General features: G+C 51.7%; 1 protein-coding gene across 1 annotated transcript in view; it reads left to right on the top strand.

Annotated features, from left to right (window-relative positions):
* Nucleotides 1–13,278: 13,278 nt before the first annotated feature.
* Nucleotides 13,279–18,908, top strand: part of OPRD1 (opioid receptor delta 1) — a 34,973-nt gene continuing 29,343 nt past the window's right edge. The window contains exon 1 of the mRNA XM_032303076.1: nt 13,279–13,700. Coding sequence (XP_032158967.1) covers nt 13,480–13,700 — 221 coding nt within the window. The 5' untranslated portion in view covers nt 13,279–13,479. The remainder of the gene's footprint in view (nt 13,701–18,908) is intronic.

The following is an 18,908-nucleotide window of genomic DNA, read 5'->3' as shown; positions in this document are numbered from 1 at the left end:
GAAAATAAAATAGAGGTTGACCTGCTGTTGGGAAATGTCCTCAGGTCCTCTGCCAGGGCCTGTGCCACCACCCTCCTTTCTCTGTGTGCCTCCTTGCAGCTCCCACATGTGGTTGCTGGTGTACGTCTCTTCTAGGCTGGGCCGAGAGCAGGTGCACTTGGGTGCACAGGACTTCCCCCCTCGAGAGCTTTATTGAAGTGTTATCCTAAGGAAAGACAATTCTTTCTCTAAGGAGCCTGCTGCCATCTGCTAAGGCGACAATTCCTTCTCTCCTGCTAGACGTGTCTTTTTTTTTTTTTTTTAAACAAAAATGAGCTCATTCTAAACATTCTCTATGACAACAGAGCTGATCTTCTTTTCTCTTTTTTACAAAAGAGGATCTGAAAAGAAACCTTGGCTCTTGCCTAAAAGCTGCTCTGCCCAGATCTTTACCCAGCTAGGTCTTTTGGCCAGACAGATCTGTGCCCTGGGGTTCCACAGACTCTCTAAATGGCCTGTTTAATGTTGTATTTGCTTCTTACCTATTGTTTACTCTTCTCACTAGAATGTAAATTTAGTGAGGTCACTGATTGGTTTTGCTTTTTTCACTGCTCCATCTTCAGAATTAATCACTTTGTAGACTGTATTATTCAGGGTTCTTCAAAGAAACAGAGTCATTGGGATGTGTATATAGAAAGAAGGACTCATTTAAAGGAGTTGACTCATGTGATTATGGAGGTTGGCAGTCCATAGGGTGGGCTGGAAGGCTAGACGCTCAGATGGGGTTCAAGTGTGAAAGTTGTCAAGCTGGAGAATCACCTCTTGCTCATGGGAGGTCAAGTCTTTTGTTCTATGTGGGCCTTTAACTGACAGGACAAGGCCCACTCAGATATTGAAGGGTAATCTCTTTTACCCAAATTCCAGCAATTTAAATATTAATTCATCCCTCAGGCGCCTGGGTGGCCTCAGTTGGTTAAGTGTCTGCCTTGGGCTCAGGTCATGATCCCAGGGTCCTGGGATCCAGTTCTACATCCAGTTCCCTCCTCGGCGGGGAGTCTGCTTCTCCCTCTGCCCTTCCTCCCTGCTTGTGATCTCTCTCTTTCACTCCCCCTTCCTCTCTCTCAAATAACTAAATAAAATCTTTTAAAAATATGTCAGTTGACCCAAAAGACCCTCATAGAAATGTCTGGAATTATGTTTGAACAAATATTTTTGCAGTGTGGCCCAGCCAAGTTGACTGGGCCAAATTAACCAGCATGACAGGCACTTGATAACTATTTGTTGAATTAGTGGTTGAGTGAATGAGTGAACTTAAGCAAGGTGAGAGTCCTGTCCCGGTCACACAGCTGGCAAAAAGAAGGAACACATCTTCTGAACTCGAGGCAGGCTACTGTTCTCGCCATTCCTTCACAAGCCTTCTCTGAACAGTGACCAGAGCCAGCCTTGTGTGGTTCTTGGGGCTGTTGTCAGAGCACAGAAGACTTTCTTCTGCAAGCTCTTGACATTCCACAAAGTTCTAGGCTCATGTCTGGCATTATTACAAAACACCTCTGTCTAGAATAGGACTTTTAAAAAAATTATTTATTTATTTATTTGACAGACAGAGATCACAAGTAGGCAGAAAGCCAGGCAGAGGGTGGCGGGGGGGTGGGGAAGCAGGCTCCCCACTGAGCAGAGAGCCGGACATGGGGCTTGATCCCAGGGTCCCGAGACCATGACCCAAGCCGAAGCAGTCGTTTAACTGACTGGGCCACCCAGGCACCCCTATGATAGGCCTTTTGATAGAAAGGCTCACGTGTGTTATCTGAAGCAACTAAAAAATTATTATTTTACAAAAAAGAAAGCCTCACCTAAAAGCTCCTGCAGGTGTGGATAAGCAAAGAGCTAGGCTCTTTGATGTGGAGATCTGGTCCCAAACCACTAACCTACCCAGCAAATTGTTGCCCACTTCCCTTTGCGCGCTCTGCCTTCCAGCCAGGTGAAGCAACTTCCTGGTACCTGTGCAGACCCTGAGTTAATTCCCCCTTCCTTGTTTCACCTGGTGCTGTTACCACCCCTAGCATGAACTGGCCTTTACATTTTATCCATTTATTTATTCATTCAATAAATATTTCTTAAGCCCCTAAAGGGGGCAGGTGTTATCTTTGCACTGGGCACACAGTGATGAGCAAAAGGGGTAAGGTGCCTGCCCTTCCTAGAGCTCACATTCTAGTATTGGGAAAACAGACACAATTCAAGCCAGTAAATGAACAAGATGATTCCAGGTGGTGATTAGCCCTGGGAAGAAAGCCAGGAAGTAATAACAGGCTGCAACAAGCTGATGTGGGAGATGTGCTGGGGTGGGGGAGAGATGTCTTGTAGACGGAAGCTCCGGGCTGGTGTTTGAGGAGAGACCCCAGCCACCTGGGGACTGGGGGAAGAACGTTATAGGCAGAAGCAAGTGCTAAGGCATAGGGTTGCGCAAGCTTAACGGGTTAGAAGAACATAGGAAAAAACCCAACCAAATATGTATTTCATACTTTGTCAGGCATGTGCTAGGTTCTGTGCATATAAGGATAATGGGCTCAGGTCATGGGGCATGGTCCTTTCTCTTAAGAGTTTGTTATTTTGGTGTGGACATAGATGTTCTAGCTGACACCTTTTGGGGGGATGTGCCTGGACCATGAGTCAGTGACCCCACTCGCTCCTGTCTCCAACCAGGTGCTGCAGGGCCCCTAGCCGCCATGTTTGCCAGTGAGCCCATCCAGCGGCGGCCATGGCTGATTGGACCAGGGGGATCACCTGACTTCAACAGGTCCAATCAGGTTCCCTCTTCCCAGGACCCCGGAAGGGGGCTTCAGGCATCACCTCACCCCCAACCCCCCCCCCCCCCCGGCTTGTGACTGGCACTAGAACATTTATTGACTCAATAAATTGCCTCTCGCTGCTGTTGTGAGGGTGTGGTGACCGGCCGTGCCGAGTTCCCTAGAAGTTTCTGGGGTGAAACTAGGAGAGTGGCGGGCCAGCCGGGATAGTTGGTCATCCCGTCTGCCGTGTGCCAGGCCGAGGGTTGAACCTGAGAATTTAGGAGCTGCGGGCTGGTTGGACCCGTCCGCGTGGCTGGAGCAGCGGAGGAGGCCAAAGTGCTGAGAGAGGAGAGTGGTGGAGAAACACCGTGAGTCCTGGCTTCTATTCTTGGTCCGGGGGTCTTCCCAGAGGCAGTCTATATCCCTCACCATGAATTCTCAGCCATGTTCCCTTCAGATGAAGCTCCTTTGTTGGCTTCAGTGAGCTGCGGGGGCCTGAGGTCTCAGCTCCCAGCTACTTTATCGATCCTCTCTCGTACCTCTCACTGCCGCCTCCCTTCCTTACATGTCACCTTCTAGACTGTAAAAATCCGCGTGTGAATCATCTTTGCTCTTCTCCCCAAACAGAGTGTCTACCTTGTCTTTTGTATAGGAGGTGCTCGGTTCAATTATTACATGCAAATAAGGGGTTCTACGCAGCCCGGGGAGTGTGAATAGTTTCCCCGAGTGATAATAATCTCTCGCACTTGTGTGGTGCTGCAATCTATAAAGCATGTTCAGGTTAATTAGTTGATGGGCATCCAACTCTTCCAAATTGAATATTAGGGGCGCTTGGGTGGCTCAGTTGGTTAAGCGACTGCCTTCGGCTTGGGTCGTGATCCCAGAGTCCTGAGATCGAGCCCCACGTCGGGCTCCTTGCTCAGTGCGGGGCGTGGGGGGGGGGGGGGGCGCGCTTCTCCTTCTCCCTCTGTGCTCCCACTCCATGCTCTCTCTCAAATAAATAAAATCTTAAAAATTTGGGGGGGTATTAGTAATAACAATAGCAGCTGCTCTTTATTTTGAGTATATTCTGTGGGCTAAGGGACAAAACAGTACCTTGAGGCTCAGAGAGAGGAAGTGATTGGCTCAGGATCCCTGAGTTTCTTTCTGTGTCACAGATCCCACGACAGAGCCTTGTGTTCAGGCTGCAGACCCATATTCCCTCTGCCCAGCCAGGAGGATCTCAGGCTGCTCAGCCCCTCCCCCTGGGGCTCTGCCCTGACCCCCTGGGGTGCTGTGGGCTGCAGGTCACTCAGTTTGCCAGTCTGGCCAACCTAGGCCAGTTGGGCTCTCAGGAGCCTCTGTGGTTGCCATGGCACCTTCCCCAGGCTCCTCTCAGTGTAAACCTGGGGGCGAGCTGTTTTGAAGCAAATGGGGAAAACAGAGAAATTTTCCCACTAATGCGGGCAACTAGCAAACGGGCTGCCTCTCCTCTGAATTTCTTTCAGCACCTCGCAGGTGAGTCTGGGGCCATGGAGTCTAGTCACTGCATTTCACAGGTGAGGAAACTGAGGCTCTGAGTGCTTGGAGTTTCACAGAGAGATTTTGTGCTGTGGACAGGAGGGTCTATGGACTCAGAGAGACCTGGGTTCTAATCCAGCTCCTACATGACCTTGAGCAAGCTCTCAGACTGCTCTTAGCCCTAGATTCCCAATCTGTAAACTTGGAGTCATGACTGTCCTCCCCTGAAAGAGTTAAGTGAGGGATTAAATCATATACATAAAAGGGCTTCACGCAGTGCCTGGCATATGAAGGATGCCCTTTCACTGCCCATTCATTGCCCAAGGTCATCCTACCCAAGGAGGGAGAAGGGGCATAGTTATCGGATTCAGGAGACAGGTTCTGATCTCCACTCTGCTCCTAACTTGCTGTCTGTCAGTGCCTTTATCCCACTTTGCACCTCAGCATCTTTCTCTATAAACTGAAGGAGGGTTGGACTAGACAATGGCTAAGCCTTTTTTCCAGTTCTACAGTTCTGAGCATCTGGTGACAGAATACTAGTCCCAGGTTCCCTAAATCTGTCTGTTTCACCTCACCTCCCGCCTTGCTACCAGAATGGTCCTGGTGCCCAGCTGGGAGGCCGGCACCCTGAGCCTGAGGGCCCTTTAAGGAGAGAGAGCGATGCCTCTGAAGGTATGAACTTTCCATGAAGGCTGGGGCTGTGGACACTCATCTGGCTCCCCAGCACCCAGCTCCAGCTCAGGGTTTTGCCCAGGGTTTGTGGGGGAGAGGCTGGGGAGGACAGGGATGGGCAGCGGAGTTGCGGGGGTTGGGGGGGAGGTGGAGGATACCTTGGAAGAAGGAGACTAGGACTTGCAAGCAGGGAGTACCCATCGGACGAGGTCACCTGAAAGTGGTTATTAATACTCGGCTTCAGAGTGTGCACATGAGAGCTGGGGCAGTGCCGTGCTCCAGAGGGGAGTTACTGAGGATGAAGGAGGAGGTTGGAGGCAGGGGGTAGCATTAGGGAATGGGAACGGGCTCCAGATGGAGGGAGGAGGAGGCTTGGGATGAGGTGGGAAGCTGAGGAGAATGAGCAGAGAAAACATAGTGGAGAAAGGCAAGGCAAGAGGCAAGAGCTGATTTGTCCCCTAAGGAAAATGACAGCTTGATAGAAAAAATGGGAGACGGAGCGTGTTCATTCTGCCATCCTGAGCTTCCCTCACTGTCCCCCAGGAGGCAGGCAGCTGTGGCACTGTGCATGTTCGCCAGGAAGTTTCCAGAAGGCCCTTCTCCCCACCAGGTCACACCCCACTGAGGCCCATTGTCTTCTGTAACACCTCAGCCTTGAAGCTCTAGCTGGCTCTGGGCAGGGGAGCACTCTCCTCCCAGCCACTGTCCCTTCCCTTTTGCTCTCACTCAAGTCCCTTCAACCCCCACCCCTCAGCAACCCCGCCCCCCCACAAACAAGCAAATCTTGCAGTTTGATGCTTGTGAATTAACTCCAGAGAGGACCCAGACCACCGTTCAGTACATTACCCACCATGGCCAGATCCCAGGGATGGCCCCTTCTCGGTCTGGGAATCACTTTGTCTCACATTTGAGAAAGGAAGGTTGTTGGAATAACAGCACTAGCCAGGATGGCAGCTTATGAAATGTTTCCATTGTGTCAGGCGTGGCAGCAAGCTCTGTGTTTGCATTGCCCCATTTCTCTTCTTCATAATCCTATAAAATATGTGTTATTAGCAGTTTCTCTTAATAGATGTGGAAATGGAAGCTTGGCAAAGTTGGTAAACTTTTCCAGCATCTCCTAACTAGCGCGTGGCAGGCCCAGTGTTCAGATGCAGGGTCCATACTCTTTTTTTTTTTAAAATAAGGTTTTATTTATTTATTTAACAGGCAAAGATTACAAGTAGGTAGAGAGGCAAGCAGAGAGAGAGAGAAGGAAGCAGGCTCCCTGCTTAGCAGAGAGCCCGATGCGATAGCTCGATCCCAGGACTCTGGGATCATGACCTGAGCTGAAGGCCGATGCTTTAACCCACTGAGCCACCCAGGCGCCCCCAGGTCCATACTCTTAATCACAGATTTCCATCTCCCAGTTTCAAAACAAATACACATTCAGGCCACTAAGCCATGTTCACTTATTTCATGTCACTCTTCTTGGGATGTTACCCATTCATGGATGCATCCTTCAGGAATGCTTTTAGGCTGCAAGTAGCAGACAGAATTAGCAGTGGCTCACACCAGAGGTCTTGACACAGGCAGTCCAGAGCTGGTATACTCAGAGCTCAACAACATCACCAAAGATCCAGGCTTTTTCTATCTTTCCACTGACAAGCTCACCTTACTGGCTTTTCATTGTCATGTTTACTGCATGATTGCAGGATGGCTGCTATAGCTCCAGGCATCATATCAGCATCCCAAGGGGGTTTGGGCAAACAGTTTCCTTCTGATGGGCCTTTGCTTTTCATTCTGGGAAAAGAAAGCCTGTGAGCAGATTTGTTTTTACATCTCATTGGTTACATATCCACCCCTGGGATGCAGGATGTTGTAGGGAAGTATGTGTTATGATGGCTCCTGCTTAACAAATCATCCCCAAACCTAGTGGCTTGAAACCACAACCATTTATTTTCCATCAGCTGTCTGTGGATAGCTGAGTAGTTCTGTGATCTGAGTCAGCTCGGGCTAATCTTAGCTGATCTCGGCTGGTCTTACTTGTCTCTGTGGTCAGCTGTAGGGTTGGCTGAGGGCTGCCTGGTCTAGGAAGGTCTTAACTTACTCACATGCCTAGTGTTTGCTGGTTATCAAATGGGGTGATAGGGTGATGACTCTCTTATCCAGCAAGCTAGCCTAAGCTTGTTTCCATGGTAGCGGTAGAGTTCCAAGAGATTGGGTGGAAGAATGCAAGGCCTCTTGAGATCCCAGACTCTGAGCTGGCATGCTGTCATTTCCATCTCATCTTTTGGGCGAAGCAAGTCACAAAGCTGGCCCAAGCACAGGAGTAGGAAATGGACTCCACTGCTTGATCGGAAGAGCCAGAGTCACATGGCCAAGAGTATAGACACAAAGAGGAATGAAGAATTGTGACCATTTTGCAATCTACTACAGACTGCTGTAATTTATTAAGGCCAGTTCACCCCCTGGGGGCGAGGGGAAGGAGCTCCCTTTCCCAAAATCAAGGGAACCCACCTACCCCTGATCAGAGACTAGGAGAATAAGGGGAAGATGGCGGGCAGTGTCTGGACAGGGGTCTAATCCTGGGGCCAAGGAGCTGGTGGGAGATTCTGCAGCTCCAGTTTCTCCCTATCACCTTCCTTCTTCCGAAGACAGTGATTTTCATCCGTCTTTTGTCAATACCTGGTCTGGGCCTCATGATGTTTCCTCTAACAGGTATATGCTTTTCCTCCTTGACATTCAGTGTTACAAAAACAATTTGAAAAGTAAATAAATAAAACAAACTCCACCCCTGCCCCCATCCACCAGGGTTGTGGGAAAATCCAGAGTCAGAGAAGAGAGGGCCTGTTAGGGGGATGGTTTAAGCCTTCTCCTTCCTTGAGGTTTGCATGATCCAGGAAACATGAGGCAAAGATGGCATTCTGTCCATCCGGGTCACGTCTGAAGTGCTTTTGTTTAAGCCCCCAGGGTCCACTTGAAAGCAGGAGCCTTTATCTCTCCTCCCTTGACCCCGAACTTGCTGCTGAAATATTCCAAGCTCTTACTTGCTACTTACTTGCTACTCTTACTTGCATCAAAGTCCTCACTCAGGGAACCTACAAACTCTTCTGTCCTCTCCTTCTCAGGGAGTCCAGTCCTCTCCAGCTGTGACCACGCTCCCTCTTCCACTCCATTCCCTCTTCCTCTGGACAGACCTAGGTCTCCCCAGCAGTGTGTGGGTGGGATGGTCTTCTAGGAATCCAGGACCTGACAGTGCTTCCGGGAGGGAGATGACAGGGAACAGACAGTGTGTGATAGAAGCTAACCTAGGGGAGCAGGGAAGGGAACAGCATCGCAGCTGAGATGGGCTGGGGCTGAAGGAGGGGCTTAGGTGACAAAGGGGCTGGGGAGGCTGTAGTAGCCTGTTACAGGCAGAGGAGCCAGCAGTAGCTCACATATGGAGCACTGCCTACATGCCGGGTGTTACAAGGCAGGGGCTTCTGTTGTCCCTGTTCTAGAAAGCTAATGGATGAAGTTAAATGACTCACCCAAGGTCATATAACTAGTAAGTGACTAAGCTGGGATTTCAACCAGTCTGACCCCAGGCCAGCCCCTTCTGCTTAACCACGTAGATGAACCTGGAGGTGGGAAAAGCAGGTTCTTTGGGGGAACCACCAGCTGCTTATTTTAGCTGAAGGATGGCATGGGAAGAGGAAGGTGATACAAGGGGCCGGTGACAGAGAGAGGCGAAGGCGTGGAGCGCTGCGGCCGTGGTACTGCTTGGCTACAGGGAGGCTATTTCAGGAGTGGTTTTGGTAGTTTCAGCAAGAAGTGGTGGCGTGTCAGCCTGGGAAGGTGCTAGTAGGGATGAAGAACATGGCAGCTGTGGGTTCTCTGCAGAGAATGGACAGGACTTGCTGATTGCTTAGAGGTGCGGTTCCGAGGGGAGGACAGACAGGAGTCAAGGATTCACAGACTTCTGGCTTGCGCAACGAGATGGATAGATGCCAACCCTGTTTCCTTCACTGATCTGCTCTGTATCCTTGGGCATCTCACCCAGGCTCTCTAGAAGTCTGTCTTTCTAGCTAGAAACGGGGAAGATAATGAAACCTGACCTCATCTTGTAATTGGATAGTGTCAAGATAAGGTGAAGTCATCAATCTGGAAGTGCTTTGGGAAGTCAGAAGTGCTTTGCAAATGCAAGTGGTTATTATTTTATGGTTATGGTTAAGGTCATCGCCCTCCTGGGGCTTGCAGATGAAGCCAGACTGAGAGGCAGCCCAGGGGAGCGGCCCGCTTGCTCGCTCACTCACTCACAGTTTTTTCCAGCAGGCAGATCTGTCTCTTTGGCAGGTGGGAGCCACATTCCCACATACTAAATTGTTAATAGCTTCCCCAGGGAGTTCCTTCCTGCTCTGACTCCTTCAGTGATTTCTGTTTCTCTGCTGCTGACGCCTGCTGATACCCTAGATTGGCCTTGGATTTCCCATCCAGTTTTGTTTTTTGGTTTTTTGTTTGTTTGTTTGTTTTTCCCTTGAAGTCAAGGATGGGGACAAGCCTGAAGCAGAGCCAAACCCTTTGGTGACCCAGGCTGGAGGGCTGTGTCTACTCTGCTTCAAGAGCAGGGTCAGATTCAAGAATCTCCTGAGCTCCCAGTGACTCATCACCCTGCAGTGGGGAAGTTCTGCTGAGCGGAGACAGGAGTGATGGGTTCTTGTGTTTGTGGGGGGTGGGTGGTGACTGTCTAGTTTTCACTCTCAGAGGCAGCGAGGGTGGAGGTCAGGGGATTGGCTTTTGGAGTCACACAGACCTGGCTTGGCATCCCAGCTCGGGCTAGGGCAGCTAACCTAGTCTCTGGAAAATGGAATAAGGGTAGAAACTCAAGCCTGAGGGCTGTTGAAGATTAAATAAGATACTCTTCAAGGCACTTGGCCCAGGGCCTGGCACATACCAAGCTCTCTACAAATGGTAGCCAACAGGATTATTTATGAGTTGTCCATGGAAATGAGACCGCTTGTTAAAGATAGACTAGAATGCTCACAGTTAAGTCAGATTTCTTTAAACTACTCACTTTGGGACACCACTGGGGACAGCCCGTTAGATGGCTTTCAAGTTTCCATACGTTCTTTCAATGTCCTCAGTGGGGGCAATTCATGGGCACCTGGCATGCGTCTTGATCAGTTTGGGGGGCTCTGACAAAGCACCCTAGACACAGGGGCTTATGAGCAACAGGAATTTCTATCTCATAGTTCCAGAGGCTGGAAGTCAAAGATGAGGGTGTCGGCATGGTTGGGTCCTGGTGAGAACCTTCTCTTGGGTTGCAGACTGCTGACTGGTGTTCTCCCAGGAGAAAGAAGAGACAGCAGGCAAACTCTTAAAAGGGGCAGACCATAGCAGCACGTGTGTTTTCCTAGGAAAACATTTGGCTCATGCACTTGATCATTTACATATCTTTACCAGCTTCTTGATTGTGAGCTACTTTAGGAGAGCCACGGTCTTACTCATCCCCATGTGGTAACTCATACTCACGTAGCCTTTCTTGGTTGGCAGAGCACCTGCTGCTTCACCAAACCCTCACCCCAGTCCTGTACCTCTGCTTTATAGATGAGAAAACTAAGGCTCAGAGAGGTTAAGGGGACTCTTTTTTTTTTTTTTTTGAAGATTGATTTGTTTGAGAGAGAGGGAGCATGAAAGGGAGCAGGGGAGGGGCAGAGGGGGAGAGAGAGAGAGAGAGAATCCCAAGCAGACATCTCACTGAGTGCAGAGCCTGACAAGGGGCTCAGTCTCAGGACCCTGAGATCACGACCTGAGCCAAACCCAGGAGTTGGATACTCAACCGACCGTGCCACCCAAGCACCCCAAAGGGACTCTTTTTTTGTCTTTTGCCTCCACCATAGCTGTGGCTTTGTACCATATCATTTCTGTTCTGGGGAGGAATTAAAAAAACGTGGGATGCAGTTTTTAAAAATTCCCTTCAGCCCAGTATGGCTGGAGCACACCGTTAGGGTGGGTACGGGGATGGAGTTGGAAGAGGGAAGCTGGATGCCCTGATTGGGACCAAACTTGGGAGGGCCCCGAGTACAATGGCAAGGAGTTGGGTAGGCTTGCTTGGTGATAGCCAAAAGCCAAGGGGAGAGGGGTGGAGCTGGCAACTAGCATTTCAGTTCCAAGTAAGATGTGGTTGCAAAATGTATGCAAAGGGTGGTAGTTGTTTAAAAGGACTCCCAAGTCCTTTGTTAAGCAATATCTGTCTTCTTCATCAAAATGGCAGCTCACCAAAGTTGGACTTGAACTTCCTATTCAGTTACCCATCAAGCACTAGGAACTGTACTAAGGTGAAGGTACAGAGATGCACGAGACCTGTTGTAAAGGTGATTAAATATGTGGAAATTCTGTAAAGAAGAGGTGCATGATGCCATGATAACAAAATATCAAGAGCACCTACTCTAGTTGGGGGGGCAGTCAGTGAAGGTTTCATGGAGGAAGTAATATTTAAACTGAAACTTAAAGGATGGATAGCATTTAGCCTGGAGAATTGGCTGAGCCTTCTGAGTAGAAGAAATAGAGTGTGCAAAAGTCCTGAGGTAGGAAAAAATTTGGCTTGTTGGAAAGGTAGGGAGGAGGACACAACTCTAAAAAAGTAGCCCTCTTTGTCCCAATTTCTCCCCCTTGGCACCAGAGTACCAGGCCCTTTGGGACAGGGACTGTTTTGGCAGCCCTTGTGACCACCGAGCAAAATTGTCTATCTTGGGGCACCTGGATGGCTCAGTTGGTGGAGCGTGCGACTCTTGATCTTGGGGTCATGAGTTCAAGCCCCATGTTGATGTAGAGTTTACTTAAAAAAAGAATAAAGTAACCTTAAAAAAATGGCCAATCTGAAGAGTCCTTAGGTGGTTGAGTGGGAAAGCTTGGGGTCAAAGTGTGCTATAGCTGTTGGAGGGGCTCAGACAGCACCTGGGAGAGGCATAGAGAATGAAGAAGAGGGTGAACTTGGGAATTCCGGCTTTATTCTTTTTGGGAAAGGGTAAGAGCCTTGCACATAGGTGGATGACTGAAGCTGGAGAGTGATCTGAGTGAAGGGAAGGACCCTTGCCCAAACACTCAAAGAGCATCTCCCAAGAGTCTGGAGCTTGGGCACCCCAGTGTTGTCCAATTCCATTCCCCCTTGGGACTTTTATTTATTTAACCAGTATTTCCTGAGTACCCACTGTAATCCTAGACCTCTACTGGGTGTAGGGAGACATCAGGTCTAGTCTTCCCAAGGAGGAAACAAGCTCAGATAGAAATAATTATCATAGGGGATAAAATAGTATCTAGCCTAGACTTCTCATCTGTAAAATGGGGACACTAATAATAGAATCTACTCCAAAGTGTTGATGCATGAGTAGAGTGCTTATCATAGTGCCTGGAACAGAGTAATGGTTGGTAGAGAGAGTGCCTGGAACACAGTAATGCTTAGTAGAGAGAATGTTCCGGGAAGGCTAGGAACCCAAAAAGGAGGATGGCTCTGGACCTGGGCTGGTCAGGTTAGGGCAGAGGTGTGGGAGGTGCCCCCCTTTTCCCTGTGCTCCTATAGCAGCTGGAGTGATTCTTAGGTCTCCTTTTTGTTCTTCTGACCACAGGGTCTTTGCACATGTGGTTCCGTTGTCTAGAATGCCCTTTACTTATTTCTTCACAAACTTAGTTCCTCTCCAGACTTCACATGCTGACCTCTGAGTTTTGTTGGCCCTGCCACAGGAATGCCTTGCCTTGCTTTCCTTCCTTTTGTCTTCTGTAGTGTGATCTCAGGATTGATTTACCACTCAGCTATAAACCCCAGGAGGTAGGGTCCCTATCTCGGTTTGTGCGCTAATGAACGGATCCCCGATAGTACGCAACTCTTATATTAAACACCCCAAAATATCTGTTGAGCAAATGAATAGGGTGCAGGAAAATCATTTACAGAGTACCTACTGTGTGCCTGGCACCGAGCTGAGTTTTTTTACCTGGGTCATCTTAATCTCCACAACAACCTTCTGAGTGTGGTGGTGCGATGATTCGCATTTTACAGTGGAGGAAAATGAGCTTGAGAGAGATTAATTGACTTGCTCAAGGTCACTCTCTGTTCGTTAGAGTAGGAGCGAGACGTGGGATTCACATCCAGGTCCTTCAGACTCCAAAGCGGCAAGGGGTGAGGAGGTGACCCCCAGCGGGGGTCGGGGTGCACCCGAGCGCGCGGAGCATACCTAGGGAGGAGTGGGAAGCTTCTCCGGCCCAGCTCCAAGCCGGTGGTGCAGCGTCCGCCCCCGGTCGCGGGCGCAGACTGGCGGCCGCCTCCGGGCCACGTGGTGCGCGCGGCGGGCGCGTCCAAGGATCCCGCAGCGGCTCGGGCTCAGAGCGCTCGGGGCTCAGAGAGCAGCCGGGCGCCGGGGGGGCCGGCGGCCAGGCGCGCGGAGAGGACTCGGGGCCGACCGGGCGGCCGTGGCACTGCAGTCCGTGGCGTCGGGGCCGCGCGGCCCTAGCCCTCGCGCGTCGCTCGCATCGGTTCTCTGCGCCCAGGGCGCACGGCGGGGAGGGACGCGGCACCCCCTGCCCGGCCGCCATGGAGCCGGCCCCCTCTGCCGACGCCGTGCTGCAGCCCCTGCTCCTCGCCAACGCTTCGGACGCCTTCCCCAGCGCCTTCCCCAGCGCCAATGCGTCGGGGCCGCCGGCCACCCGGAGCGCCTCGTCCCTCGCCCTGGCCATCGCCATCACCGCGCTCTACTCGGCCGTGTGCGCTGTGGGGCTGCTGGGCAACGTGCTGGTCATGTTCGGCATCGTCCGGTGAGTCTGCTGCGGCCTGCTAACCCCCCCAGTCCCCACCCCGGGGGAGAGTGGGGACCGCGGACCGGGGCCCCTGACCTCGGACCTGGGGCTCCCCGCACCTCCACACTTCCTGCAGGGGGAGCCCGGGGCCCAGCGAGGAGACCACTTCCATTGAGAGAAGGACGCTGGAGAGATTGAGAGAGAGAGTGAGTGACTATGTGTGTGTGTATGTGTGTATGTGTGACTAAATAACATTTGATCGTTCGTTCACATTCCCTTGCTTTTGCGGGAGGCTATGTGGGATAGTTTGGCGACAGTCTGTCACAGTGGGTGATTCTGTGTTGGGGACAGTACACAGGAATTGAGGGTTTGGACCTCTACAAGCCTCCTGGGAGGGGGCCTCAGGAGAGCCAGCTGTCCGTGCAGGTGTGGGGATGGGAGAGGGCTGGTGGGTCCGCACCACTCTGTGGACACATTGACAAAGTCCCATTTGATGACCATTCTCTTAGGGTTCCTACGAGGGTGTGTGCTTATCCCATGCCGTCAGATGGTGATTCTCTCTGTATGAGACCGTGACTATGTGACCGTGTTGTTTTTTGTCAAGTCCCTGGAACCCGTGGGGGAGGAGAGCACCCGGAGTGGCTTTGGAACCTTCTGTTTGTGCACCTGTGTGCGCATTCGCCGAGGAGGAGCCCGTGGCTCCTGCATACGGTGGGCAAGGGCTGTGGGCCAGCCAGTCCCTCCCCTGCTTCCGTCCTCAGTGGCCATCTGGCCTGGAGCCCTGGGTGTGATTCAGCCAAGTCTCACCCCCTCACAGATGCCCCGTCTCACTCTCTCCTCTTCCCTGACAGGTTTTTCTTTCTGCTGGAGGCAGCACTGGTTTGTCTGGATGGGAGTGGGGTTTGTACTTTTCACCTCAGGAAGCGAAATTCTCTTCTGCAATATCGATGTAGAGTGCCGGGACTTTCTCAGACAATCTAAAACATCATGGGCTTGCCCGGAAGCAGCCTCCTGACCCAGTTCTGCCAGCTCAGACATGGGCAAAAAGGATCGAAAGGAAACTCCTAGCCTTATAACAACAAAGATGCCCTTGTGTTTACTGACACTTGGAAATGGGTCATCCATGCAGGTTGACTGAGGGCAGAGCCCTAAACCTCTCTCTGGGCTGTGGTGCCACCCAGCAGGGCGGAGGGCAGACAGTGGACTCTGAGGTTGGACTTAGATATGAACTGTGGTGTCAGCTCAGTCACTGATGCCCATCACAGTGGGCACCCCAGGCCCCTGTCCCACCATCCACCTCATCTGTCTGTTTCCCTGTCTGAAGAATAGAGACCCAGTCTCCTCAGGTGGGAGTCTGAACTCCAGAGTCTGGGATCTCTGAACGAGAGAGTGTTGTGCCCTGGAGCCCTGGATGAGTATGTGGGTATTGAGGGAGCATTGGCACCGTTGCTCCCCCAGAATGAGTGGAGGGCACAGGATTTCCTCTGTTTTCAGTGGCTCACCAGCTATGGTGGGAAGACTCCCTCAAGCATGGGCAGGATGAATCTTTGCAGTGCGTTTTGTCAGTGATTCTCCCTACTTTGTCTTTGGAGGTAGTACAGGCTTTAGAGTAGAGCCAACCTGAGTATGAATTCCAGTGACTTGGTTGCATAACTTACTCTTTTGAGCCTCAGTTTGTTTATCTATAGAATGGGGTAACAATAGAACCTTCTTCAATAAGGTTTTTGTGAAGTGTCAGGGAACAAACATATAAATTGCAGCTGGCCTAGTGCCTGGACCCAGTAAATGGAAGGTGTCTGTGTTATGACGAGAAGGAATTTTCCAGATCCCTTAGAATCTAGTGCTTTTTAAGGAAGGGAGGGTGAAAGAGGCACTTGTCCTAAGGTGGGCCTGAGAATAGCTAAGAGTCCGAGTCCCAGGTTCTGCACATATACCCTCTCTGGGGAGCTCCAGGTGCTGAAGAACGGGGAGAGCTGTGTCAGTGTGTTCTGTCCCGTTCCCAGCTCTTCTCTGGGGACTCTGGTTGTTGGGCTGATGAGCAGAGCTCCTCCACTCCCAGTGAACCTGGGGAAAGCCCCTCACTTCTGACAGTCCACTTGGGGAATGTTCTGGGCTCAGTTTGCTAGGGCTGCTTCCAGCCAACCTTCCCCAAATCCCATTGTCAAATGCATCTTGCAAGCAGCAGAGCCAGCCCCCATAGGTCCCCATGTTGCTAAGACGTTTCCCGAGCCAATCATGTACGTGATAACTGTCTCTCTAGGTCTGAATGATTTAATCCTCACCTATAAGCTGGTGGGATAAGCATTAGCATCCTCAATATGATCACCTCATTTTGCAGCTATGGAATCTGTGGTTCAGGGAGAGGCAGGATTACTTGTTTTCCAGAGGTCCCACAGCTAGCCCCAGACCTGGAGCTAAAACCCTGTTTTTAGGACTTCAAGTCTATAACTTTTTCAAGAGCTGCCTAGGGTAGGGGAGAGTCAAAGAATTGCATGGAAGGAGGGAGCAGAATTCTGTGCTTTTTTGTGTCTCAGGTCGTCTGAGAACAATGGAGACAGAAGGATTGTGAAGCTTCACATTATTTGGCTTAAGTATTTTAGGCTGCTGTCCTGGGGGGAGGGCTCAGGATGGGGCTGGCACTTAACTCTTGTCCCCTGACAGTGAGGCTAAGGGTAGGGCTGCTGCCTGGTGCTCTGCTTCTGCTGGCCAAGTCCCAAGAGCAGTGGGAGGAGGGCAGCCCAGGATGGAGGGAAGCCCCTGATTTGTCTGCTTTCCTGGCACCCCATGCAGAGCTTGGCACAGCCCCCTGCCAAGCTTGGTAAGTGAGTCACTTGACTGGTTGAACGAATGTATGGTTGAAAGAATGAATTCTGCTTGTCAGTACTGAGCTTGGGCAGTTGGGGGGCAGGGGCAGGTTTCCAAGGGAAGATCCAAAGAAACCCTTGGGGTGGGAAAGCGGGGTAGTGTGTGTTGGCAGAGATTGGGCTCTGGAGCCAGACTTCTTTAAGTTCCGATCCTGAGTTCAAAACCGCTTACTTGCTGTGTGTTTTGGTTAGTGACTTTACTTCTCTGAAACTCATTTCTTCCCTTGTAAAGTGGGAGGAGCAACAGCGTGTCCGAGGCTACGGTGAGGGCTGGAAGGGTTGCAACTAAGCTATTTACCTCCTCTGAGAAAAGGGATTGGCACTCTGTGAAGGAATGAAAAGAATGAACTCATTCAAGAAAATTCTATGGATACACTGGGCTAGATGCTGCGGTGCAGTGGTGAGGAAAAAAATACACGGTCTCCGCCCTCATGGTGGGAGAAATGACAATCATCAGCTAGTCATCCAACGAACTTGTATTTGTGCTGAGGGAAGTGGAAGAGTAGGTGGGCACTTGGGGAGCCCACAGTGTGTGTGTGGAGGGGTCTCACTTGGTCAGGGAGCTCTGAGAAGACCTCTGAGGATCTGCAGGATGAGGAGTGGGTAGCTCAGTAAGTAGCTGAGGGAAGAGCCTCTGAAGAGAAGCCTAACACAGATGCGGGGCTGAGAAAAAAGCAGCTCAGAATTCCCCATCGTGAAGCACCCTTCATTCCTGCCTCCCCCACACTCCAGCCCTCTACCTACTTCATGGACCCACTTGAGAAGCCCACTCGTCCTTCTGGATGCATGAGAGGGGCCTCTGGGAATTGTGCTTTTAGCGAACAGCCTCTGGTCCCCAAGGCTTCTGTGAAGTATGAGCAGGATTTGGGGGACATACGGTCCCCAGGCAGAGCGTCACCACTTAGTCCCACAGTGTGAGTTCAGCCAGTGATGCGTTCACCACAGCGGTGACACTGTGGGTCCTCAGAGCAGATGCCTGACAAGCCCTCCTTCTGGGTGTCTGTGCCCTGAGCAGGGCCGCCATCTCAGAGTTCTCACTGGTGGCCCACTGGGTAGGGCAGAGTGTGGAGGGTGTAGCAGACCCCCATCTCTGACAGGTGACCCTGGAAGTCTTCCTTCTGCATGGCCCAGGACTTCCTGGTTTGCCTGCCCCAGAATCCAGGCAGGAGAACGGAGTCGATGCTTTTCTGCATGGCCTCCTGTCTGTTCCATAGCCTGCCCTGTTTCCCTGCCTGCACCTCTCCCTGTCCGGGTTTCAGCAGGCTCGTACCCTGCTGTGTCTCCGACCCCCCTTCCCTCCCCTACCTGCTCCCTGCATGTAATTGGCCTCAGCCTGCCTCTTCTTGACTGTTTCAGGCCCTGTGCTTCTCTGCCCCTCGGTCTCTCCCTTGGCCCCTCTCTCTTCTGACTTCTCCTCAGATTAGATGTGGGCTCTGCTACCTCCCAAGGTTTTTAGTGAGCTGGACTGCCATCCTGCACCTTGGTTTCTTCATTTATAAAGTGTGGATCAGAGTACCTGCCTCAGACAGACAGGACGACATTAGTTAAACAGCATGTTTATCCCTCCCATCGTGAGCGCCTCCCTCCCGGGAGGGGAGGCTGGGATGGGCAGCCTGGCCTGGGCTGGGGTTATGGCAGATGAATGAGGAACTCTGGCTGTCCCTTCCCTCTACTACTGGGGTGCCAGGGGTTGCTGGGGCAGGTCCTCAGAGGTTAACTTTGCAAGATTGGGAGCTCCGAGTCCCCACTATTTTTCTTTGGAGGCCCAGACCAAGCCCCTTGGCTTCTTGTCTTCCTCCCCTCTCTTACCTGGGTTGGAGTCCACGGACCCAGGGTCCCCAGGCCTGGGGAGACAAAGAGATGCCAGTTCTTAACCTCAGCTCGACCACATCCCAGCGGCGGGCACTAGGGCGAACAGCTTGCCCTCCCTGAGCCTCATGTCTGCCTCTGTCACATCGGGGTGATCAGGGTAGATTTGGGGGAGGGTTAGAGGAACTCGTGTGTGTAAAGTCTGCACTGCAGCACCCAGTACCTAGGAGGCCCTCAGGTGTGCCAGATGCCATGATGAACCAGCACCCTGCTTCTGTGCCGGGAGGCAGTGCGGCACCCCGGGGCCTCATTCTTTACATTTTCTGTCTTTGGCCCTTGCCTGCTTCCCGAATTATCTGCACATCTGCTTATCCAACATGCACTTGCTCGCTGAGCCCTGCCAGGCCTGTCCGGCCTCAGCAACCAGGGCCCAGACCTGCAGCTGGAGCTTAGGCACAGCCTCTGGCTTCTCACACCGCCCGGTATCTGGCGTCCTGGAGCCGCGGGGGTCCAGGGGAGGCCCCCTGACCCAGCCAGAGGAGGTGTTGCCTGT

Source organism: Mustela erminea, chromosome 10 (assembly GCF_009829155.1).
Source record: "Mustela erminea isolate mMusErm1 chromosome 10, mMusErm1.Pri, whole genome shotgun sequence".
Taxonomy (NCBI): domain Eukaryota; kingdom Metazoa; phylum Chordata; class Mammalia; order Carnivora; family Mustelidae; genus Mustela; species Mustela erminea.
The sequence above is the reverse complement of the archived record's forward strand: the minus strand, read 5'-3'. Positions and strand labels throughout refer to the sequence as shown.